Source organism: Oncorhynchus tshawytscha, linkage group LG16 (genome assembly GCF_018296145.1).
Source record: "Oncorhynchus tshawytscha isolate Ot180627B linkage group LG16, Otsh_v2.0, whole genome shotgun sequence".
Taxonomy (NCBI): Eukaryota; Metazoa; Chordata; class Actinopteri; order Salmoniformes; family Salmonidae; genus Oncorhynchus; species Oncorhynchus tshawytscha.
Genome location: NC_056444.1, coordinates 2,523,296 through 2,547,989, shown reverse-complemented (window position 1 = coordinate 2,547,989; position 24,694 = coordinate 2,523,296). Strand labels below are relative to the sequence as shown.

The 24,694-nt window shown below is 52.6% G+C and overlaps 1 protein-coding gene across 2 annotated transcripts in view; it reads right to left on the bottom strand.

Moving 5' to 3' along the window:
* Positions 1–24,694, bottom strand: part of plod2 (procollagen-lysine, 2-oxoglutarate 5-dioxygenase 2) — a 165,903-nt gene that overhangs the window by 11,550 nt on the left and 129,659 nt on the right. The window contains exons 12-18 of one of the 2 annotated variants that reach the window (XM_042298679.1): positions 23,951–24,076; positions 21,176–21,317; positions 17,211–17,273; positions 7,286–7,399; positions 6,982–7,047; positions 5,886–5,990; positions 4,944–5,090 (exon numbers count right to left, since the gene is read on the bottom strand). In XM_042298679.1, coding sequence (XP_042154613.1) covers positions 4,944–5,090; positions 5,886–5,990; positions 6,982–7,047; positions 7,286–7,399; positions 17,211–17,273; positions 21,176–21,317; positions 23,951–24,076 — 763 coding nt within the window. The remainder of the gene's footprint in view (positions 1–4,943; positions 5,091–5,885; positions 5,991–6,981; positions 7,048–7,285; positions 7,400–17,210; positions 17,274–21,175; positions 21,318–23,950; positions 24,077–24,694) is intronic. The other variant, XM_042298680.1, reaches the window with a different exon arrangement.

The window sequence follows — 24,694 nt, the reverse complement described above, 5'->3', positions numbered from 1 at the left end:
AGACGTGACAGGTAACAGGAGGGTAGACGTGACAGGTAACAGGAGGGTAGACGTGACAGGTAACAGGAGGGTAGACGTGACAGGTAACAGGAGGGTAGACGTGACATGTAACAGGAGGGTAGACGTGACAGGTAACAGGAGGGTAGACGTGACAGGAGGGTTGACGTGACAGGAGGGTAGACGTGACAGGAGGGTAGACGTGACAGGTAACAGGAGGGTAGATGTGACAGGACGGTAGACGTGACAGGAGGGTAGACGTGACAGGTAACAGGAGGGTAGACGTGACAGGAGTGGCAGACGTAACAGGAGGGTTGACGTGACAGGAGGGTAGACGTGACAGGAGGGCAGACGTGACAGGAGGGTAGACGTGACAGGTAACAGGAGGGTAGACGTGACAGGTAACAGGAGGGTAGACGTGACAGGAGGGTAGACGTGACAGGAGGGTAGACGTAACAGGAGGGTAGACGTGACAGGTAACAGGAGGGTAGACGTGACAGGTAACAGGAGGGTAGACGTGACAGGAGGGTAGACGTGACAGGAGGGTAGACGTAACAGGAGGGTAGACGTGACAGGTAACAGGAGGGTAGACGTGACAGGTAACAGGAGGGTAGACGTGACAGGTAACAGGAGAGTAGACGTGACAGGAGGGCAGACGTGACAGGTAACAGGAGGGCAGACGTAACAGGTAACAGGAGGGTAGACGTGACAGGAGGGTAGACGTGACAGGAGGGCAGACGTGACAGGTAACAGGAGGGTAGACGTGACAGGAGGGTAGACGTGACAGGTAACAGGAGGGTAGACGTGACAGGTAACAGGAGGGTAGACGTAACAGGAGGGTAGACGTGACAGGAGGGTAGACGTGACAGGAGGGTAGACGTGACAGGAGGGTAGACGTGACAGGTAACAGGAGGGTAGACGTAACAGGTAACAGGAGGGTAGACGTGACAGGAGGGTAGACGTGACAGGAGGGTAGACGTAACAGGAGGGTAGACGTGACAGGTAACAGGAGGGTAGACGTGACAGGTAACAGGAGGGTAGACATGACAGGAGGGTAGACGTGACAGGAGGGTAGACGTGACAGGAGGGCAGACGTAACAGGAGGGTAGACGTGACAGGAGGGTAGACGTGACAGGAGGGTAGACGTGACAGGAGGGTAGACGTGACAGGAGGGTAGACGTAACAGGAGGGTAGACGTGACAGGAGGGTAGACGTGACAGGAGGGTAGACGTGACAGGTAACAGGAGGGTAGACGTGACAGGAGGGTAGACGTGACAGGAGGGTAGACGTGACAGGAGGGTAGACGTGACAGGAGGGCAGACGTGACAGGAGGGCAGACGTGACAGGTAACAGGAGGGTAGACGTAACAGGAGGGTAGACGTGACAGGAGGGCAGACGTGACAGGTAACAGGAGGGTAGACGTAACAGGAGGGTAGACGTGACAGGAGGGCAGACGTAACAGGAGGGTAGACGTAACAGGTAACAGGAGGGTAGACGTGACAGGAGGGTAGACGTGACAGGAGGGCAGACGTGACAGGAGGGCATACGTGACAGGAGGGTAGACAGTGACAGGAGGGTAGACGTGACAGGAGGGCAGACGTGACAGGAGGGTAGACGTGACAGGTAACAGGAGGGTAGACGTAACAGGAGGGCAGACGTGACAGGAGGGTAGACGTGACAGGAGGGTAGACGTAACAGGAGGGCAGACGTGACAGGAGGGTAGACGTAACAGGAGGGTAGACGTGACAGGTAACAGGAGGGTAGACGTAACAGGAGGGTAGACGTGACAGGAGGGCAGACGTAACAGGAGGGCAGACGTAACAGGTAACAGGAGGGTAGACGTAACAGGAGGGTAGACGTGACAGGTAACAGGAGGGTAGACGTGACAGGAGGGTAGACGTGACAGGAGGGCAGACGTGACAGGAGGGCAGACGTGACAGGAGGGTAGACGTGACAGGAGGGCAGACGTGACAGGAGGGTAGACGTGACAGGTAACAGGAGGGTAGACGTGACAGGAGGGTAGACGTAACAGGTAACAGGAGGGTAGACGTGACAGGTAACAGGAGGGTAGACGTGACAGGAGGGTAGACGTAACAGGAGGGTTGACGTGACAGGAGGGTAGACATGACAGGAGGGTAGACGTGACAGGTAACAGGAGGGTAGACGTAACAGGAGGGTTGACGTGACAGGAGGGTAGACATGACAGGAGGGTAGACGTGACAGGAGGGTAGACGTGACAGGAGGGTAGACGTAACAGGAGGGTTGACGTGACAGGAGGGTAGACGTGACAGGAGGGTAGACGTGACAGGAGGGTAGACGTGACAGGAGGGTAGACGTGACAGGAGGGTAGACGTGACAGGAGGGTAGACGTGACAGGTAACAGGAGGGTAGACGTGACAGGAGGGCAGACGTGACAGGAGGGTAGACGTGACAGGAGGGTAGACGTGACAGGAGGGCAGACGTGACAGGAGGGTAGACGTGACAGGAGGGTAGACGTGACAGGAGGGTAGACGTAACAGGAGGGTAGACGTGACAGGTAACAGGAGGGTAGACGTGACAGGTAACAGGAGGGTAGACGTGACAGGTAACAGGAGAGTAGACGTGACAGGAGGGTAGACGTGACAGGTAACAGGAGGGTAGACGTAACAGGTAACAGGAGGGTAGACGTGACAGGAGGGTAGACGTGACAGGAGGGTAGACGTGACAGGTAACAGGAGGGTAGACGTGACAGGAGGGTAGACGTGACAGGTAACAGGAGGGTAGACGTGACAGGTAACAGGAGGGTAGACGTAACAGGAGGGTAGACGTGACAGGAGGGTAGACGTGACAGGAGGGTAGACGTGACAGGAGGGTAGACGTGACAGGTAACAGGAGGGTAGACGTAACAGGTAACAGGAGGGTAGACGTGACAGGAGGGTAGACGTGACAGGAGGGTAGACGTAACAGGAGGGTAGACGTGACAGGTAACAGGAGGGTAGACGTGACAGGTAACAGGAGGGTAGACATGACAGGAGGGTAGACGTGACAGGAGGGTAGACGTGACAGGAGGGTAGACGTAACAGGAGGGTAGACGTGACAGGAGGGTAGACGTGACAGGAGGGCAGACGTGACAGGAGGGCAGACGTGACAGGAGGGTAGACGTAACAGGAGGGTAGACGTGACAGGAGGGTAGACGTGACAGGAGGGTAGACGTGACAGGTAACAGGAGGGTAGACGTGACAGGAGGGTAGACGTGACAGGAGGGTAGACGTGACAGGAGGGTAGACGTGACAGGAGGGTAGACGTGACAGGAGGGTAGACGTGACAGGTAACAGGAGGGTAGACGTAACAGGAGGGTAGACGTGACAGGAGGGTAGACGTGACAGGTAACAGGAGGGTAGACGTAACAGGAGGGTAGACGTGACAGGAGGGCAGACGTAACAGGAGGGTAGACGTAACAGGTAACAGGAGGGTAGACGTGACAGGAGGGCAGACGTGACAGGAGGGTAGACGTGACAGGAGGGTATACGTGACAGGAGGGTAGACGTGACAGGAGGGTAGACGTGACAGGAGGGTAGACGTGACAGGAGGGTAGACGTGACAGGTAACAGGAGGGTAGACGTAACAGGAGGGTAGACGTGACAGGAGGGTAGACGTGACAGGAGGGTAGACGTAACAGGAGGGCAGACGTGACAGGAGGGTAGACGTAACAGGAGGGTAGACGTGACAGGTAACAGGAGGGTAGACGTAACAGGAGGGTAGACGTGACAGGAGGGTAGACGTAACAGGAGGGTAGACGTAACAGGTAACAGGAGGGTAGACGTAACAGGAGGGTAGACGTGACAGGTAACAGGAGGGTAGACGTGACAGGAGGGTAGACGTGACAGGAGGGTAGACGTGACAGGAGGGTAGACGTGACAGGAGGGTAGACGTGACAGGAGGGTAGACGTGACAGGAGGGTAGACGTGACAGGTAACAGGAGGGTAGACGTGACAGGAGGGTAGACGTAACAGGTAACAGGAGGGCAGACGTGACAGGTAACAGGAGGGTAGACGTGACAGGAGGGTAGACGTAACAGGAGGGTTGACGTGACAGGAGGGTAGACATGACAGGAGGGTAGACGTGACAGGTAACAGGAGGGTAGACGTAACAGGAGGGTTGACGTGACAGGAGGGTAGACATGACAGGAGGGTAGACGTGACAGGAGGGTAGACGTGACAGGAGGGCAGACGTAACAGGAGGGTTGACGTGACAGGAGGGTAGACGTGACAGGAGGGTAGACGTGACAGGAGGGCAGACGTGACAGGAGGGTAGACGTGACAGGAGGGTAGACGTGACAGGAGGGTAGACGTGACAGGTAACAGGAGGGTAGACGTGACAGGAGGGTAGACGTGACAGGAGGGTAGACGTGACAGGAGGGTAGACGTGACAGGAGGGTAGACGTGACAGGAGGGTAGACGTGACAGGAGGGTAGACGTAACAGGAGGGTAGACGTGACAGGAGGGTAGACGTGACAGGAGGGTAGACGTGACAGGAGGGTAGATGTGACAGGAGGGTAGACGTGACAGGAGGGTAGACGTGACAGGAGGGTAGACGTGACAGGAGGGTAGACGTGACAGGAGGGTAGACGTGACAGGTAACAGGAGGGTAGACGCGACTGGAGGGTAGACGTGACAGGAGGGTAGACGTGACAGGAGGGTAGACGCGACAGGTAACAGGAGGGTAGACAGGACAGGAGGGTAGACGCGACTGGAGGGTAGACGCGACTGGAGGGTAGACGCGACAGGAGGGCAGACGCGACTGGAGGGTAGACGCGACTGGAGGGTAGACGCGACTGGAGGGTAGACGCAACTGGAGGGTACACGCGGCAGGTAACAGGAGGGTAGACGCGACAGGTAACAGGAGGGTAGACGAGACAGGTAACAGGAGGGTAGACCAGACAGACAGACAGACAGACAGATAGATACCTTGGTGTAGTATCCGGAGAAGACTTTGAGAGTGACGGGGGATATGAACTCTCTGATGAAGTGTAGCCACTCCTTATCGTAACCGATCTGCTTCATGTGGATGTCATCAGTCGGCACGGTCTCATAGCCGCCGGTGATCCGCTTGTCCTGATAGTAAGAAACCAGGAAACAACAACAGGACATTGATAGAACCTACCAGAACCTCCTCCATGTGGCTGTGTGAGACTGCTGTCTCCAGGGTGATGGATGTTAGGGATGATGACAGATGAGGGGGTGTGTGGGTTTAAACCTGAATGACCTGGACTTGGCAGAGACCCCCTCCCATTTACGGGGTCGGCTACAACAGAGTGTATCCGGATTTCAGGGGAAATGGAAAGAGAGCCTGTGCTGAGACTTCCTCTTTTTTGATCCTTATCAAGGAGACACTCCACATTAACTCCTCCTCCACATTCACTGGATTGGTTGAACAGTGCAGAAGAGAACTCTCTCGCCAGGACCAGAAAGCCGCTCAGGCGTTTCTTTTACGCTTGCTACGTTAGGCAGAGATCAACCTCATGACTCACAGACACCAGGTATCTCAGAACACCTGTACTATGAACATGAGTTAATAATATAATACAGCACTAAATAAAACTACGCACATTAATTAAAACAGGTATCAAAACCCCTTTAATTGCTGTTTTAAAGTCAGATCTGCCAACTACAATAGTATTACCAACAGCATGGCCAGGGTTCAATCCAAGGGGCGCTATAACACCATTTTAAAGGTAATGGATGCTCTGTGAGCACCAGATGAGGAAATTGCCTTTAAAATCTGCCGGCTCTGTTTTATATCCTTGATCCTTTATCCTTGGATTGAATCCCGGCCCTTTGTGTAATAATAACAGATCTGACTGGGTGTGTACGGAAAGGGAACAGTATGTACTATGTTTGACCTCTAACCTCGTGGTTGCCTCCAGACCAGGACCCATAGTGTTCCATCTCCTCCACCAGCTCATCACAGGCCCGCTCCGTGAAGACCGGGAACCAGAACACATCTGGACACGGCTAGAGGAGACACGCACACACCACACACACCACACACACACACACCACGCACACACACACGTTTAGAAGGACGAGGCATCAGAAGATGAATCAATCTACATTTATCAACTTCAACAATTTCAATGAACTCAGGAACTCACAAAAATAATAACTGAGGAAGTTAGGAAGCATTAGTCTATGCTACTCTATCTACATGGAGAAACATGAGGTATGGTTGAAAGACGATCAGAAAAAATAAAGGTTAAGTACTCTTATAGTGTGTCTGTCCAGCTGCAGACTAAATGAATGAGCTCTAGTGTGTGTCTGTCCAGCTGTAGACTAAATGAATGAGCTCTATAGTGTCTGTCCAGCTGCAGACTAAATGAATGAGCTCTAGTGTGTGTCTGTCCAGCTGTAGACTAAATGAATGAGCTTTATAGTGTGTCTGTCCAGCTGTAGACTAAATGAATGAGCTCTAGTGTGTGTCTGTCCAGCTGTAGACTAAATGAATGAGCTCTATAGTGTCTGTCCAGCAGCAGACTAAATGAATGAGCTCTATAGTGTCTGTCCAGCAGCAGACTAAATGAATGAGCTCTATAGTGTCTGTCCAGCAGTAGACTAAATGAATGAGCTTTATAGTGTCTGTCCAGCTGCAGACTAAATGAATGAGCTCTATAGTGTCTGTCCAGCAGCAGACTAAATGAATGAGCTCTATAGTGTCTGTCCAGCAGCAGACTAAATGAATGAGCTCTATAGTGTCTGTCCAGCAGTAGACTAAATGAATGAGCTCTATAGTGTCTGTCCAGCTGCAGACTAAATGAATGAGCTCTATAGTGTCTGTCCAGCAGCAGACTAAATGAATGAGCTCTATAGTGTCTGTCCAGCTGTAGACTAAATGAATGAGCTCTATAGTGTCTGTCCAGCAGCAGACTAAATGAATGAGCTCTATAGTGTCTGTCCAGCAGCAGACTAAATGAATGAGCTCTCTGTAACCTGACATGTGTGCACACACCTCTTCTAAGTAGTTCTCTGTGAAGATGCGTGTGTAGTTGGGGTGGATGTATTTCTCCTTCCAGTCCTGGTACATGGATAGAGAGAGAGGAGATAGAGAGAGAGAGACAGAGAGACAGAGGCAGATGGGTACCATACACAACCCAGAATCCACAGTAAATCACAGATCCTTATCAGCCAAGCAGAGTTCACAAAATGTTTCAAGCAAATGTTTTATTTACTACAAACAATACAGACAAATGGCTATCGTATCTCATGACATCAAAACATATTTAAAACGAAAACAAAAAGTAGGGAGGACCTACCATTGGATTTTCAAATATTTGCCACAAATCACTGTTATAGTGTGACGTGTTAAAGTTGGCTGTGGATATTAGCCTTCCAAACTCATGGCGGTTTGTAATGTACATGAACATTCCCTGTAGCGGACAGAGAAAGTCAAATTAGCCTTCCCACAATGCTCAGTCGTTAAGTAGAAGGACATCTGCATTAGTTGTTTACAGCTGTTTTCACAAACTGAATAAAACAGAACAACCCCTGGCTTCCTGATGGAGTGGGCTGTGAGTTTTAGAAACTAAACAATGAGAACCACATGTCAATTAATAATACTGGGATATTAATGGGGGAGAGGAGGGGCAGGGAGGGAGGGGACATGGTAGGGGAGAGGAGGGGCAGGGAGGAGAGGACATGGTAGGGGAGGAGGGGACATGGTAGGGGAGAGGAGGGGACATGGTAGGGAGGGAGGGACATGGTAGGGGAGGGAGGGACATGGTAGGGGGAGGGAGGGACATGGCACGGGGAGGAGGGACATGGTAGGGGAGGAGGGACATGGTAGGGGAGGAGGGGACATGGTAGGGGAGGGAGGGGACATGGTAGGGGAGGGAGGGACATGGTAGGGGAGGGAGGGACATGGTAGGGGGAGGGAGGGACATGGTAGGGGAGAGGAGGGGCAGGGAGGGAGAGGACATGGTAGGGGGAGGAGGGACATGGTAGGGGAGAGGAGGGACATGGTAGGGGAGGAGGGACATGGTAGGGGGAGGGAGGGACATGGTAGGGGAGGAGGGGATATGGTAGGGGAGGGAGGGACATGGTAGGGGAGGAGGGGACATGGTAGGGGAGAGGAGGGGCAGGGAGGGAGGGACATGGTAGGGGGAGGGAGGGACATGGTAGGGGGAGAGGGGGGACATGGTAGGGGAGGGAGGGACATGGTAGGGGGAGGGAGGGACATGGTAGGGGAGGGAGGGGACATGGTAGGGGGAGGGAGGGGACATGGTAGGGGGGAGAGGAGGGGCAGGGAGGAGAGGACATGGTAGGGGAGAGGAGGGAGGGCAGGGAGGGAGGGACATGGTAGGGGAGGGAGGGGACATGGTAGGGGAGGAGGGACATGGTAGGGGGAGAGGAGGGGCAGGGAGGAGAGAGGACATGATAGGGGGAGGGAGGGGCAGGAGGAGAGGACATGGTAGGGGAGAGGAGGGGCAGGGAGGAGAGCACATGGTAGGGGAGAGGAGGGGCAGAGGACATTGTAGGGGTGGGGAGGGGGGAGGGAGGGGACATGATAGGGAGAGGGAGGGACAGGGAGGGACATGATAGGGGGAGGTGGAGGGGAGGGAGGGGACATGATAGAGGAGTGACAGGGAGGGGACATGATAGGGAGGGGAGGGGGAGGAGGGACATGATAGGGAGAGGGAGGGACAGGGAGGGACATGATAGGGGAGGGGGAGGGGGGGACATGATAGGGAGAGGGAAGGACAGGGAGGGAGGGGGCATGGTAGGGGAGGGACAGGGAGGAGACATGGTAGGGAGAGGGAGGGAAGGGGTGGACATGGTATGGGGAGGAGGGACAGGGAGGGACATGATAGGGAGGAGAGACAGGGAGGTAGGGGACTTGGTATGGGGAGGAGGGACAGGGAGGGGACATGATAGGGGAGGGAGGAGGGAAGGACTTGGTATGGGGAGGAGGGACAGGGAGGGGACATGATAGGGGAGGGTGAGGGAGGGACATGATAGGGGAGGGGGAGTGAGGGGACATGATAGGGAGAGGGAAGGACAGGGAGGGGACATGATAGGGGAGCGAGGGACATGGTAGGGAAAGGAGGGACAGGGGGACATGATAGGGAGAGGAGGGACATGATAGGGAGAGGGAGGGACAGGAGGGACATGATAGGGGAAGGACAAGGAGGAGGGGACATGGTAGGGAGAGGGAGGGACAGGGAGGGGACATGATAGGGAGAGGGAGGGACATGGAGGGACATGACAGGGGAAGGGGGAGGGAGGGGACATGATAGGTAGAGGAGGGACAGGGAGGGACATGATAGGAGAGGGAGGGACAGGGAGGGGTCATGATAGGGGAGGGGAGGGAGGGAGGGACATGATAGGGGGAGGGAGGGAGGGACATGATAGGGGAGGGGGAGGGAGGGGACATGATAGGGGGAGGGGGAGGGAGGAGGGGACATGATGGGGAGGGGAGGGAGGGACATGATAGGGAGAGGGAGGGACAGGGAGGGGACATGATAGGGAGAGGGAGGGACAGGGAGGGGACATGATAGGGAGAGGAGGGACATGGTAGGGAAAGGAGGGACAGGGAGGGGACATGATAGGGGAATGGACAAGGAGGGAGGGGATATGGTAGGGAGAGGGAGAGACAGGGAGGGGACATGGTAGGGGAAGGAGGGGACATGGTAGGGAGAGGGAGGGACAGGGAGGGGACATGGTAGGGAAGGAGGGGACATGGTAGGGAGAGGGAGGGACAGGGAAAGAGGGGACATGGTAGGGTGGAGGGAGAGGGAGGGACATGGTAGGGTGGAGGGAGAGGAGGGAGGGGACATGATCGGGAGAGGGAGGGACAGGGAGGGAGGGGACATGATAGGGAGAGGGAGGGACAGGGAGGGGACATGATAGGGAAGGGACAAGGAGGGAGGGACATGGTAGGGAGAGGGAGGGACAGGGAGGGACATGATAGGGAGAGGGAGGGGACATGGTAGGGAAAGGGAGGGACAGGGAGGGGACATGATAGGGGAAGGACAAGGAGGAAGGGGACATGATCGGGAGAGGGAGGGACAGGGAGGGGACATGATAGGGAGAGGGAGGGACAGGGAGGGGACATGATAGGGAGAGGGAGGGACAGGGAGGGACTTGGTAGGGGGATGGAGGGGACATGATAGGGGAGGGAAGGACAGGGAGGGGTAATGATAGGGGGAGGGAGGGACATGGTAAGGGAGGGAGGGGACATGATAGGGGAGGGAAGGACAGGGAGGGGTAATGATAGGGGAGGGAGGGACATGGTAAGGGGAGGGAGGGACAGGGAGGGGACTTGGTAGGGGGAGGGAGGGGACATGATAGGGGGAGGGAAGGACAGGGAGGGGACATGATAGGGGAAGGGAAGGACAGGGAGGGAGGGACATGATAGGGGAAGGAGGGGACATGGTAGGGAGAGGGTGGGACAGGGAGGGGACATTATAGGGAAGGGACAAGGAGGGGGTAATGATAGGGGGAGGGAGGGACATGGTAAGGGGAGGGAGGGACAGGGAGGGGACTTGGTAGGGGGACAGGGAGGGGACATGATAGGGAGAGGGAGGGACAGGGAGGGGACATGATAGGGAGAGGGAGGGACAGGGAGGGGACATGATAGGGGGAGGGAGGGACAGGGAGGGAGGGAGGGGACATGATAGGGGAGGGAGGGACAGGGAGGGAGGGAGGGGACATGATAGGGGGAGGGGACATGGTCGTGGAGGGAGGGACAGGGAGGGACATGGTAGTGGGAGGGAGGGACAGGGAGGGGACATGATAGGGGGAGGGAGGGACAGGCAGGGAGGGGACATGATAGGGAGAGGGAGGGAGGGGACATGATCGGAGAGGGAGGGACAGAGAGGGGAGGGGACATGATAGGGGGAGGGAGAGGACATGGTAGGGGAAGGGAGGGGATGTGATAGGGGAAGGACAAGGAGGGAGGGACATGGTAGGGTGAGGGAGGGACAGGGAGGGGACATGATAGGGGAGGGACAGGGAGGGAGGGGACATGGTAGGGAGAGGGAGGACATGGTAGGGAGGCGGAGGGACAGGGAGGGAGGGCACATGATAGGGGGAGGGAGGGCGTCTGGCGTTGCATTGTGGGGGGAGGAGGAAGGACGCAGCTGAACTGGACCCACTCTCAGACTTGGCTTTCTGTCTTTTCCCAGAATGCTGACCAGCTGGGAGGTTTGGCTTGTTTGGGATTTCAGACCATCTGTTCCTAATAGAAAATATTTCTCCAAATAATGATTTATGATTTTATTGAAGTGGTTTTAGGAGGGAGTTTGTACTGATGGTGTTGTCCTGATAGTCTGATCAGCTAGCCTAGTGTGAGATGGTCAGAGCGTTGGGGATGGGTTTAGGGAGAGAAGCTTCTCACATGTATAGATCTGAAGAGGGGAGGGGAATAAGCATCATGACTGCTGGGAACCTGCAGGAGAAAATTACTATGGCTCCGCAACTATAGTAGCTCAGAGACTACAGTAGTTACGTGACTATAGTAGCTCCGCGACTATAGTAGCTCCACGACTATAGTATCTACGTGACTATAGTAGCTACGTGACTATAGTAGCTCCATATAGTAGCTCCGCGACTATAGTAGCTACGTGACTATAGTAGATCCGTTACTATAGCTCCGTTACTGTAGCTCCGTTACTATAGTAGCTCCGTTACTATAGCAGCTCCGTTACTATAGCAGCTCCGTTACTATATTAGCTCCATTACTATAGTAGCTCCGTGGCTATAGTAGCCCTTGCGACTATAGTAGCTCGGCGACTATAGCTCCGCGACCATAGTAGCTCCGCGAAAATAGTAGCTCTGTGATTATAGTAGCTCCGCAACTATAGCACCTCCGCGACTATAGTAGCTACGTGACCATAGCAGCTCCGTGACTATAGCAGCTCTGTGACTATAGTATCTATGTGACTATATTAGCTACGTGATTATAGTAGCTCCGTGACTATAGCAGCTCCGTGACTATAGTAGCTCCGTGACTATAGTAGCTTCGTTACTGTAGCAGCTCCGTGACTATAGCAGCTCCGTGACTATAGTAGCTCCGTTACTATAGCAGCTCCGTGACTATAGTAGCTCCGTGACTATAGCAGCTCCGTTACTATAGCAGCTCCGTGACTATAGCAGCTCCGTGACTATAGTAGCTCCGTTACTGTAGCAGCTCTGTGACTATAGCAGCTCTGTGACTATAGCAGCTCCGTGACTATAGCAGCTCCGTGACTATAGTAGCTCCGTTACTGTAGCAGCTCCGTGACTATAGCAGCTCTGTGACTATAGCAGCTCCGTGACTATAGTAGCTCCGTGACTATAGTAGTTCCGTGACTATAGCAGCTCTGTGACTATACCTCTGTTGCTATAGTAGCTTTCTTACTATAGCAGCTCCGTGACTATAGTAGCTCCGTGACTATAGCAGCTCCGTTACTATAGCAGCTTCGTGACCATAGTAGCTCCGTGACTATAGTGGCTACGTGATTATAGTAGCTCCGCGACTATAGTATCTCCATGACTATAGCAGCTCCGTGACTATAGTAGCTCCGTGACTATAGCAGCTTCGTGACCATAGTAGCTCCGTGACTATAGTGGCTACGTGACCATAGCTCCGTTACTATAGTAGCTCCGTGACTTTAGTAGCTCCGTGACTATAGCAGCTCCGTTACTATAGTAGCTCCGTGACTATAGCAGCTCCGTGACTATAGTAGCTCCGTGACTATAGCAGCTCTGTGACTATAGCAGCTCCGTGACTATAGCAGCTCCGTGACTATAGCAGCTCCGTGACTATAGCAGCTCCGTGACTATAGTAGCTCCGTTACTGTAGCAGCTCCGTGACTATAGCAGCTCTGTGACTATAGCAGCTCCGTGACTGTAGCAGCTCCGTGACTATAGTAGCTCCGTGACTATAGTAGTTCCGTGACTATAGCAGCTCTGTGACTATACCTCTGTTGCTATAGTAGCTTTCTTACTATAGCAGCTCCGTGACTATAGCAGCTCCGTGACTATAGTAGCTCCGTGACTATAGTGGCTATGTGACCATAGCTCCATTACTATAGTAGCTCCGTGACTATAGTAGCTCCGTGACTATAGCAGCTCCGTTACTATAGCAGCTCCGTGACTATAGCAGCTCAGTGACTATAGTAGCTTCGTTACTGTAGCAGCTCTGTGACTATAGCAGCTCTGTGACTATAGCAGCTCCGTGACTATAGCAGCTCCGTGACTATAGTAGCTCCGTTACTGTAGCAGCTCCGTGACTATAGCAGCTCTGTGACTATAGCAGCTCCGTGACTATAGTAGCTCCGTGACTATAGTAGTTCCGTGACTATAGCAGCTCTGTGACTATACCTCTGTTGCTATAGTAGCTTTCTTACTATAGCAGCTCCGTGACTATAGCAGCTCCGTGACTATAGTAGCTCCGTGACTATAGTAGTTACGTGACTATAGCAGCTCCGTTACTATAGCAGCTTCGTGACCATAGTAGCTCCGTGACTATAGTGGCTACGTGATTATAGTAGCTCCGCGACTATAGTATCTCCATGACTATAGCAGCTCCGTGACTATAGTAGCTCCGTGACTATAGCAGCTTCGTGACCATAGTAGCTCCGTGACTATAGTGGCTACGTGACCATAGCTCCGTTACTATAGTAGCTCCGTGACTATAGCAGCTCCGTGACTATAGCAGCTCCGTGACTATAGTAGCTCCGTGACTATAGCAGCTCCGTGACTATAGTAGCTCCGTGACTATAGCAGCTCTGTGACTATAGCAGCTCCGTGACTATAGCAGCTCCGTGACTATAGCAGCTCCGTGACTATAGCAGCTCCGTGACTATAGCAGCTCCGTGACTATAGTAGCTCCGTTACTGTAGCAGCTCCGTGACTATAGCAGCTCCGTGACTATAGTAGCTCCGTTACTATAGCAGCTCCGTGACTATAGCAGCTCCGTGACTATAGCAGCTCTGTGACTATACCTCTGTTGCTATAGTAGCTTTCTTACTATAGCAGCTCCGTGACTATAGCAGCTCCGTGACTATAGTAGCTCCGTGACTATAGTAGCTCCGTGACTATAGTAGCTACATTACTATAGTAGCTACGTTACTATAGCAGCTCCGTGACTATAGCAGCTCCGTGACTATAGCAGCTCCGTGACTATAGTAGCTCTGTTACTATAGCAGCTCCGTGACTATAGTAGCTCCGTGACTATAGCAGCTCCGTGACTATAGTAGCTCCGTTACGTAGCTACGTGACCATAGCTCTGTTACTATAGTAGCTCCGTCACTATAGTAGCTATGTGACTATAGTAGCTCCGTTACTATAGTAGCTCCGTTACTATAGCAGCTCCATGTCTATAGCAGCTCCGTGACTATGGCTCCGCAACTATAGCAGCGCGACTATAGCAGCTCCGCGACTATAGCAGCTCCGCGACTATGGCTCCGTGACTATAGCAGCTCCACGACTATGGCTCCGCGACTATAGCAGCTCCGCAACTATGGCTCCGCGACTATAGCAGCTCCGCAACTATGGCTCCGCGACTATAGCAGCTCCGCGACTATGGCTCCGCGACTATAGCAGCTCCGCAACTATGGCTCCGCGACTATAGCAGCTCCGCGACTATGGCTCCGCGACTATAGCAGCTCCGCAACTATGGCTCCGCGACTATAGCAGCTCCGCGACTATGGCTCCGCGACTATAGCAGCTCCGCGACTATGGCTCCGCGACTATAGCAGCTCCGCAACTATGGCTCCGCGACTATAGCAGCTCCGCAACTATGGCTCCGCGACTATAGCAGCTCCGCAACTATGGCTCCGCGACTATAGCAGCTCCGCGACTATGGCTCCGCGACTATAGCAGCTCCGCAACTATGGCTCCGCGACTATAGCAGCTCCGCAACTATGGCTCCGCGACTATAGCAGCTCCGCGACTATGGCTCCGCGACTATAGCAGCTCCGCAACTATGGCTCCGCGACTATAGCAGCTCCGCGACTATGGCTCCGCTACTATAGCAGCTCCACGACTATGGCTCCGCGACTATAGCAGCTCCACGACTATACCTCCGTTACTATAGCAGCTCCGCGACAATGGCTCCGCGACTATAGCAGCTCCGCGACTATGGCTCCGTTACTATAGCTCTCACGGACTGATACACTACATACACAAACTATGTGGACACCCCTTCAAATTACTGGATTCGGCTATTTCAGCAACACCCGTTGTTGAAAGTTGCATAAAATCGAGCAGACAGACATGCAATCTCCATAGACAAACATTGGCAGTATAATGGCTTTATTGAAGAGCTCAGTGACTTTCAACGTGGCACCGTCATAGGATGCCACCTTTTCAACAAGTCAGTTTGTCAAATTTCTGCCCTGCTAGAGCTGCCCCGGGTGACGTAAGTGCTGTTATTGTAAAGTGGAAATGTCTAGGAGCAACAACGGCTCAGCTGCTAAGTGGTAGGCCACACAAGCTCACAGAACGGGGTCGCTGAGTACTGAAGCGTGTAGCATGTAAAACTGGTCTGTCCTCGGTTGTAACTCTCACTTCCGAGTCCAAAACTGCCTCTGGAAGCAACGTCAGCACAAGAACTGTTCGTCGGGAACTTCATGAAATGGGTTTCCATGGCCGAGCAGCCTGCACACAAGCCTAAGATCACAATATGCAATGCCAAGCGATGGCTAGAGTGGTGTAAAGCTCGCCGCCATTGGACTCTGGAGCAGTGGAAACTGGAGTGATGAATCGCACTTCACCATCTTGCAGTCCAGCGGATGAATCTGGGTTGGCGGATGCCAGGAGATCGCTACCTGCCCCAATGCATAGTGCCAACTGTAAAGTTTGGTGGAGGAGGAGTAATGTTCTGGGGCTGTTTTTCATGGTTCAGGCCCCTTAATTCCAGGGAAGGGAAATCTTAACAATACAGCATACATTCTAGATGATTCTGTGCTTCCAACTTTGTGGCAACAGTTTGGGGAAGGCCCTTTCCTGTTTCAGCATGACAATGCCCCCGTGCACAAAGTGAGGTCCATACAGAAATGGTTTGTCGAGATTGGTGAGGAAGAAGTTGACTGGCCGGCACAGAGCCCTGACCTCAACCCCATTGAACACATTTGGGATGAATTGGAGCGCCGACTGCGAGCCGGGCCCAATCGCACCGACATCAGTGCCCGACCTCACTAATGTTAGTGTGGTTGAATGGAAGCAAGTTCCTGTAGCAATGTGCCAGCATCTTGTGGAAAGCCTTCCCAGAAGAGTGGAGGCTGTATAGCAGCAAAGGGGGGACCAACTCCATATTAATGGCAATAATTAGGTGTCCACATACTTTAGTGTATATCTGATCGTTATTCTCCTGTTATTCTCCTGTTATTCTCCTGCTAAGTACTCCTTGAGGGGCGGGAGGAACTACAAGAGATTCCTCAGTCTCTAACCTCAGTCTCTAACTCATCACAGGCAGAAGGTTAACATTCATTTTTAAAAGGGCTGTGGAGATACACAGCTTTATCTCCATTGGTTTGGCACCTCTAAGAGGCCTCGGCAGACTTCCTGAAAGAAATCACTACTATCTCCGGAGATGATTCGATACTTTATGTTTATATCATCATTTATCAAATAAATATCTCTAGAAAGGTGATATTGTAATGCTTTGATGGAAAAACATGTCCATTGGAATTCAGGTACAAAGGTTCTATGATAGGCCAGACAAAGGTTCTACGATGGGCCAGACAAAGGTTCTACGATGGGCCAGACAAAGGTTCTACGATGGGCCAGACAAAGGTTCTACGATGGGCCAGACAAAGGTTCTACGATGGGCCAGACAAAGGTTCTACGATGGGCCAGACAAAGGTTCTACAATGGGCCAGACAAAGGTTCTATGTTGGGCCGGACAAAGGTTCTACAATGGGCCGGACATTGGTTCTACGATGGGCCAGACAAAGGTTCTACGATGGGCGGACAAAGGTTCTACGATGGGCTGGACAAAGGTTCTACGATGGGCCGGACATAGGTTCTACGATGGGCCGGACATAGGTTCTACGATGGGCCAGACATAGGTTCTACGATGGGCCGGACATAGGTTCTACGATGGGCCGGACATAGGTTCTACGATGGGCCGGACATAGGTTCTACGATGGGCCGGACATAGGTTCTACGATGGGCCAGACATAGGTTCTACGATGGGCCGGACAAAGGAAATGGTTATCTATACAGAGTAGAATAATGAAAGCTGTTAAAAACCTTTGGGACTCTGAGCATATGGAATGTTTCCGGGTTGGGGGAGTCTTTCTCTCTGTGATTGGTCTAAAAGAGAGGGAAAAGCACGGTGTAAATGGTGTAACGGTACGTTTTGTCAGAGAGAGAGAGCTTGGTAGACAGGTAGGTAAGATGTAACATACAGGAGGAGGAGGCATGGGAAGGAGAGGACAAGAGCTGCATGAGGAAGACCAAGACTCCCTCCGAAGCTGGTGTTTTGGTAGTTATTATCTTAGTGACTGTTGCATGCTGGGACAGAGTGAAGCGATGCAGAGGTGCATACACTCAGAGCAGAGCTCTGTGGTAGTACGTGTTAGCATGGGGTGACACGTGACAAAGTCTACAGGGCAAACGGAAGTAACAAAATACAGTTTAGAAGACAGCCAGACATTGCCACATGGTCACATGACAGAGGAGAGGAGAGATCAGGAGGAGGGAGACAGAGAGAGGACCGGAGAGGAGAGGGGAGGAGGAAAGACGGGAGGAGGGGAGCGGTAAGGGAGACCGAGAGAGGAGAGGAGAGGAGAGGGAGACCGAGAGAGGAGAGGGAGACTGGGAGAGGAGAAGAGGGGATGGAGAGTGGGAGAGGAGAGAAGAGGAGAGGCAGACCGAGAGAGGAGAGGGGAGAGGGAGACTGGGAGAGGAGATGAGGGAGACTGGGAGAGGAGAGGACAGGAGAGGGGAGAGGGGAGGGAGACTGGGAGAGGAGAGAAAGAGAGGAGAGAAAGAGAGGAGGACCGAGAGAGGACAAGAGAGGAGAGGGGGAGAGAGAGAGGGAGGGGAGAGGAGAAGGGAGGAGAGGAGAGGAGAGGAGAGAGGGGAGAGGAGGACCGAAAGAGGACAGGAGAGGAGAGGGGAGGAGAGGAGAGAGGAGGGAGACTGGGAGAGGAGAGGAGAGGAGAGGAGAGGAGAGAAGAGGAGAGAGAGAGGAGAGGAGAGGAGAGGAGAGGAGAGGAGAGGAGAGGAGAGGAGAGGAGAGGAGAGGAGAGGAGAGAGACTGTGAGAGGAGAGGGAGAGGGAGACTGGGAGAGGAGATGAGGGAGACTGGGAGAGGAGATGAGGGAGACTGGGAGAGGAGATGAGGGAGACTGGGAGAGGAGATGAGGGAGACTGGGAGAGGAGAGGACAGGAGAGGGGAGAGGGGAGGGAGACTGGGAGAGGAGAGAAAGAGAGGAGAGAAAGAGAGGAGGACCGAGAGAGGACAAGAGAGGAGAGCGGAGGAGAGAGAGAGGAGGGGAGAGGAGAAGGGAGGAGAGGAGAGGAGGACCGAAAGAGGACAGGAGAGGAGAGGGGAGGAGAAGAGAGAGGAGATGAGAGGAGAGAGAGGAGGGAGACTGGGAGAGGAGAGGAGAGAGGAGAGGAGGAGAGGAGAGAGGAGATGAGAGGAGAGAGAGGAGGGAGACTGGGAGAGGAGAGGAGAGGAGAGGAGAGGAGAGGAGAGGAGAGGAGAGGAGGAGAGGAGGAGGAGAGGAGAGGAGAGGAGAGGAGAGGAGAGGAGAGGAGAGGAGAGGAGAGGAGAGGGAGAGGAGAGGAGAGGAGAGGAGAGGAGAGGAGAGAGGGAGACTGGGAGAGGGGAGAGGGAGACTGGGAGAGGAGATGAGGGAGACTGGGAGAGGAGATGAGGGAGACTGGGAGAGGAGAGGACAGGAGAGGGGAGAGGGGAGGAGAGAGAGAGGATGGGAGAGGAGAAGGGAGGAGAGGAGAGGAGGACCGAAAGAGGACAGGAGAGGAGAGGGGAGGAGAGGAGAGTGGAGATGAGAGGAGAGAGAGGAGGGAGACTGGGAGAGGAGAGGAGAGGAGAGGAGAGGAGAGGAGAGGAGAGGAGAGGAGAGGAGAGGAGAGGAGAGGAGAGGAGAGAGGGAGACTGGGAGAGGGGAGAGGGAGACTGGGAGAGGAGATGAGGGAGACTGGGAGAGGATATGAGGGAGACTGGGAGAGGAGTGGACAGGAGAGGGGAGAGGGGAGGGAGACTGGGAGAGAGAGGAGAGAAAGAGAGGAGAGAAAGAGAGGAGGACCGAGAGAGGACAAGAGAGGAGAGCGGAGGAGAGAGAGAGGGAGGGGAGAGGAGAAGGGAGGAGAGGAGAGGAGAGAGGGGAGAGGGGAGGACCGAAAGAGGACAGGAGAGGAGAGGGGAGGAGAGGAGAGAGGAGTTGAGAGGAGAGAGAGGAGGGAGACTGGGAGAGGAGAGGAGAGGAGAGGAGAGGAGAGGAGAGGAGAGGAGAGGAGAGGAGAGGAGAGAGGAGAGGAGAGGAGAGGAGAGGAGAGGAGAGGAGAGGAGAGGAGAGGAGGGGAGGCCCTGAACCTGAACACACAACAGAGGCTGTTGTACACAGACCAGATCGTGCCTTAAGGAAGACAGACAGACAGACAGACAGACAGACAGACAGACAGACAGACAGACAGACAGACAGACAGACAGACAGACAGACAGACAGACAGACAGACAGACAGCACATGGAGACAGACAGACAGACAGACAGACAGACAGACAGACAGACAGACAGACAGACAGACAGACAGACAGACAGACAGCACATGGAGACAGACAGACAGACAGACAGACAGACAGACAGACAGACAGACAGACAGACAGACAGACAGACAGACAGACAGACAGAGAAACAGACAGCACATGGAGACAGACAGACAGAGAAACAGAGACAGACAGACAGCACGTGGAGACAGACAGACACAGACAGACAGACTGTGTACAGGATACCACAGCACAATGAGACACAGAGACTGGGAGACCCCACATTACAGAATACCTGGCCTTTGTTCTCCGGAGACTGTAGCATTCAGATACATATACACTGAGTATACAAAACATTAGGAACACCTGCTCCTTCCATGACAGACTGACCAGTTCAATCCAGGAGAAAACTATGATCCCTTGTTGATGTCACTTGTTAAATCCACTTCAGTCAGTGTATATGAAGGGGAGGAAACAGGTTAAAGAAGGATTTTTAAGCCTTGAGACAATTGAGACATGAATTGTGTATATCTGCCATTCTGAGGGTGAAAGGTCAAGAGAAAATATTGAAGTGCCCTTGAATGAGTTATGGTAGTAGGTGCCAGGTGCACCAATTTGAGTGTCAAGAACTACAATGTTGCTGTGTTTTTCACACTCAACAGTTCCCTGTGTGTATCAAATATGGCCCGCCACCCAAAGGACATCCAGCCAACTTGACACAACTGTGGGAAGCATTGGAGTCAACATGACCCAGCATTCCTGTGGAACGCTTTCGACACCTTGTAGAGTCCATGCTCCGACGAATTCAGGCTGTTCTGAAGGCAAAAGGGGAGGCGGTGCAATGCAATTAGGAAGGTGTTCTTAATGTTTTGTAATCTCAGGGTAGATACTGTACATATAGCATAACCTAACCTAACATCAGCTAACCTAACATAACATAAGCTAACATAAGCTAACATAACCTAACCTGATCTAACATAAGCTAATGTAAGCTAACGTAACCTAACCTAACGTAAGCTAACATAAGCTAACATCAGCTAACCTAACATAAGCTAACATAACATAACATAAGCTAACGTAAGCTAACGTAACCTAACATAACATAATCTAACATAAACTAACATACGCTAACCTAACATAACATAAGCTAACCTAACCTAACATAACATAAGCTAACCTAACATAACATAAGCTAACATAACATAAGCTAACGTGAGCTAACGTAAGCTAACCTAACATAACATAAGTTAACATAAGATAAATCTGGATGTCTATGGACACAGAGGAAGAGGCGAAGGCATTGGTCCATTAAACTTCCTCCAAATGTCCTCGTATTCTGCCTTACATAAAACAGATGTCCTGTATGCTTCTAATCTAAACAGTGTATTACTGTCAATGCAGTAGCTGCTAGATCTAGATCATTCTTGTTCTTATACTGAGAAACGTAATAACTCAGGCGTTATCTGAGCGGTCTTACCAATTCTCTAGCGTGTCTACAGAGAGCCATGTCAGGATCCAGTTTCTCCAAAACAAAATGTTTCCTCTCCTTCAGCTCGTTTCTCAGGACTTCTCCCTTTATCAAGTATATATGAGCCATGTAGGGAATGTTCCACACGCCCCTGAGAGAGGAAAGAAGGACAGAGATAGCGAGAGACGGGGGGGGAGAAAGAGAGAGAGAGAAACACAGAGAGACACAGAGGGGAGAGAGACAAAGAGAGACACAGAGAGACACGGGGGGGGGAGACACAGGGGGGAGAGAGACACAGGGGGAGAGAGACACAGGGGGAGAGAGACACAGAGAGACACAGGGGGAGAGAGACAGGGGGAGAGAGACACAGGGGGAGAGAGACACAGGGAGAGACACAGGGGGAAACATAGGGGGAGAGACACAGAGAGACACAGGGGGGAGAGAGACAGGGGGAGAGAGACACGGGGGGAGAGAGACACAGGGGGAGAGACACAGGGGGAGAGAGACACAGGGGGAGAGAGACACAGAGAGACACAGGGGGGAGAGAGACACAGAGAGACACAGGGGGAGAGACACAGGGGGAAGAGAGACACAGGGGGAAGAGAGACACAGAGAGACACAGGGGGAGAGAGACACATGGGGAGAGAGACACAGGGAGACACAGGGGGAGAGACACAGAGAGACACAGGGGGAGAGACATAGGGGGAGAGAGACACAGAGAGACACAGGGGGACACAGGGGGAGAGAGACACAGAGAGACACAGGGGAGAGAGACACAGAGAGACACAGGGGGAGAGTGACACAGGGGGAGAGAGACACAGGGGGAGAGAGACACAGAGACACACAGGAGGGGAGAGAGACACAGAGAGACATGGGGGGACACAGGGGAGAGACACAGAGAGACACAGGGGGAGAGACACAGAGAGACACAGGGGGAGAGAGACACAGGGGGAGATAGACACAGAGAGACACAGGGGGAGAGAGACACAGGGGAGAGACACAGAGAGACACAGGGGGAGAGACACACGGGGGGGAGAGAGACACAGGGGGAGAGACACAGGGGGAGAGAGACACAGGGGGAGAGAGACACAGAGAGACACAGGGGGAGAGAGACACAGAGAGACACAGGGGGGGAGAGACACAGGGGGAAGAGAGACACAGGGGGAAGAGAGACACAGAGAGACACAGGGGGAGAGAGACACATGGGGAGAGAGACACAGGGAGACACAGGGGAGAGACACAGAGAGACACAGGGGGAGAGACATAGGGGGAGAGAGACACAGAGAGACACAGGGGGGACACAGGGGGGAGAGAGACACAGAGAGACACAGGGGGAGAGAGACACAGAGAGACACAGGGGGAGAGAGACACAGGGGGAGAGAGAGACACAGAGACACACAGGAGGGAGAGAGACACAGAGAGACATGGGGGGGAGACACAGGGGGAGAGACACAGAGAGACACAGGGGGAGAGACACAGAGAGACACAGGGGGAGAGAGACACAGGGGGAGATAGACACAGAGAGACACAGGGGGAGAGAGACACAGGGGGAGAGAGACACAGAGAGACACAGGGGGAGAGAGACACAGAGAGACACAGGGGGAGAGACACAGTGGGGGAGACACACAGAGACACAGGGGGAGAGACACAGAGAGACACAGGGGGAGAGACACAGGGGGAGAGAGACACATGGGGGAGAGAGACACAGAGAGACACAGAGAGACACAGGGGAGAGAGACACAGAGATACACAGGGGGAGACACAGAGAGACACAGAGAGACACAGGGGAGAGAGACACAGAGATACACAGGGGGAGAGAGACACAGAGGGGAGAGAGATACAGGGGGTGAGAGAGACACAGGGGGAGAGAGACACAGAGAGACACAGGGGGAGAGAGACACAGAGAGACACAGGGGGAGAGAGACACAGGGGAGGGGAGAGACACAGAGAGCCACAGGGGGAAGAGAGACACAGAGAGACAGAGACAGACAGAGAGAGCGAGAGAGAGAGTATCATTTCCCAAACAGTCAGCCATCATATATACTGGGTGTCTTAGTGATGTAAAAAAAAAACATCCAAACATCTCAGAACTCAACTGCTGACCGTGATCCTTATAGCTGAGCTGCACTATATTAAACATGTGATGCATGACCAGGGAATCTGATCCAGGATCTGGTTTGGAAAGACATGTCTTGGTGGGATCCTTGGCAGACAGCTGGATGCAGGAAACATATGCTATTCATTCTACCTCAGTTTGTCTGGTGGTTGTGAAGCGATGAGATCATCACAAATGATCCTCCTGCAGGTTCATATATATATATATATATATATATATATATATATATATATATATATATATATATATTTTTTTTTACAGACAACCATTCATACACGACCCATAATCCCCGGCTCTGCCAGTGGACCAAGGAGCAGCTTTCCTGGTTTAAAGGCTTATCATCCTGGCATCACAGGAGGCTGCTGAGGGGGAGGACAGCTCCTCATAACGGCTGGAACGGAGCCAACGGCATCAAACGAATAGAAACCATGATACCATTTCCCTCATTCTGCTCCAGCCATTACCATGAGCCCCGTCCTCCCCAATTAAGGTGCCATCAGCCTCCTGTGTCTGACACTGTGGCTTCCCTGAAACAGATCAGTGAGTAATACTATACTATAATATAATAATACACTCAGCAATTGACAAATAAGCCGAATGCTGAGTTATACATACGAGACGTACAAAATGATAGTCCCAACCCCATTGGTTGAGGACAGGACACTCACACACGCTTGCTCTGCACAATGTCGATGTAGTCTTCAGAGCGGGCATAGTAACCATCCAGACTCAACGCACCCCAGAAGTTGGACCACAGCTTGCCATGACGAGTGACAAGGGGACCAATTATTTTCCTGTCAGAAATGAGAAGAAGAAGAAGAAGGAGAAGAAGGAGAAGAGGAAGGAGAAGAAGAAGGAGAAGAAGAAGAAGAAGGAGAAGGAGAAGGAGAAGGAGAAGAAGAAGAAGAAGAAGAAGAAGGAGAAGAAGAAGGAGAAGAAGAAGAAGAAGAAGGAGAAGAAGAAAAAGGAGAAGAAGGAGAAGGAGAAGGAGAAGAAGAAGGAGAAGAAGAAGAAAGAAGGAGAAGAAGGAGAAGAAGAAGGAGGAGAAGAAGGAGAAGAAGGAGAAGAAGAAGGAGAAACAATGAGAAGAAGAAGAAGACAGAAGGAGGAGAAGAAGAAGAAGAAGAATGAGAAAGAAGGAGAAGAAGAAGGAGAAGAATGAGAAGAAGAAGAAAAAGGAGAAGAAGAAGGAGAAGAAGAAGAAGAAGAAGGAGAAGAAATGAAGAAGAAGAAGAAGAAGGAGAAGGAGAAGACAATGAGAAGAAGAAGAAGAAGAAGAGAAGGAGAAGAAGAAGAAGAAGAAGAAGAAGAAGGAGAAGAAGAAGAAGAAGGAGAAGAATGACAAGAAGGAGAAGAAGAAGAAGAAACAACAATGAAGACAGAAAATGAAATGAAGGAGAAGAAGAAGAGAG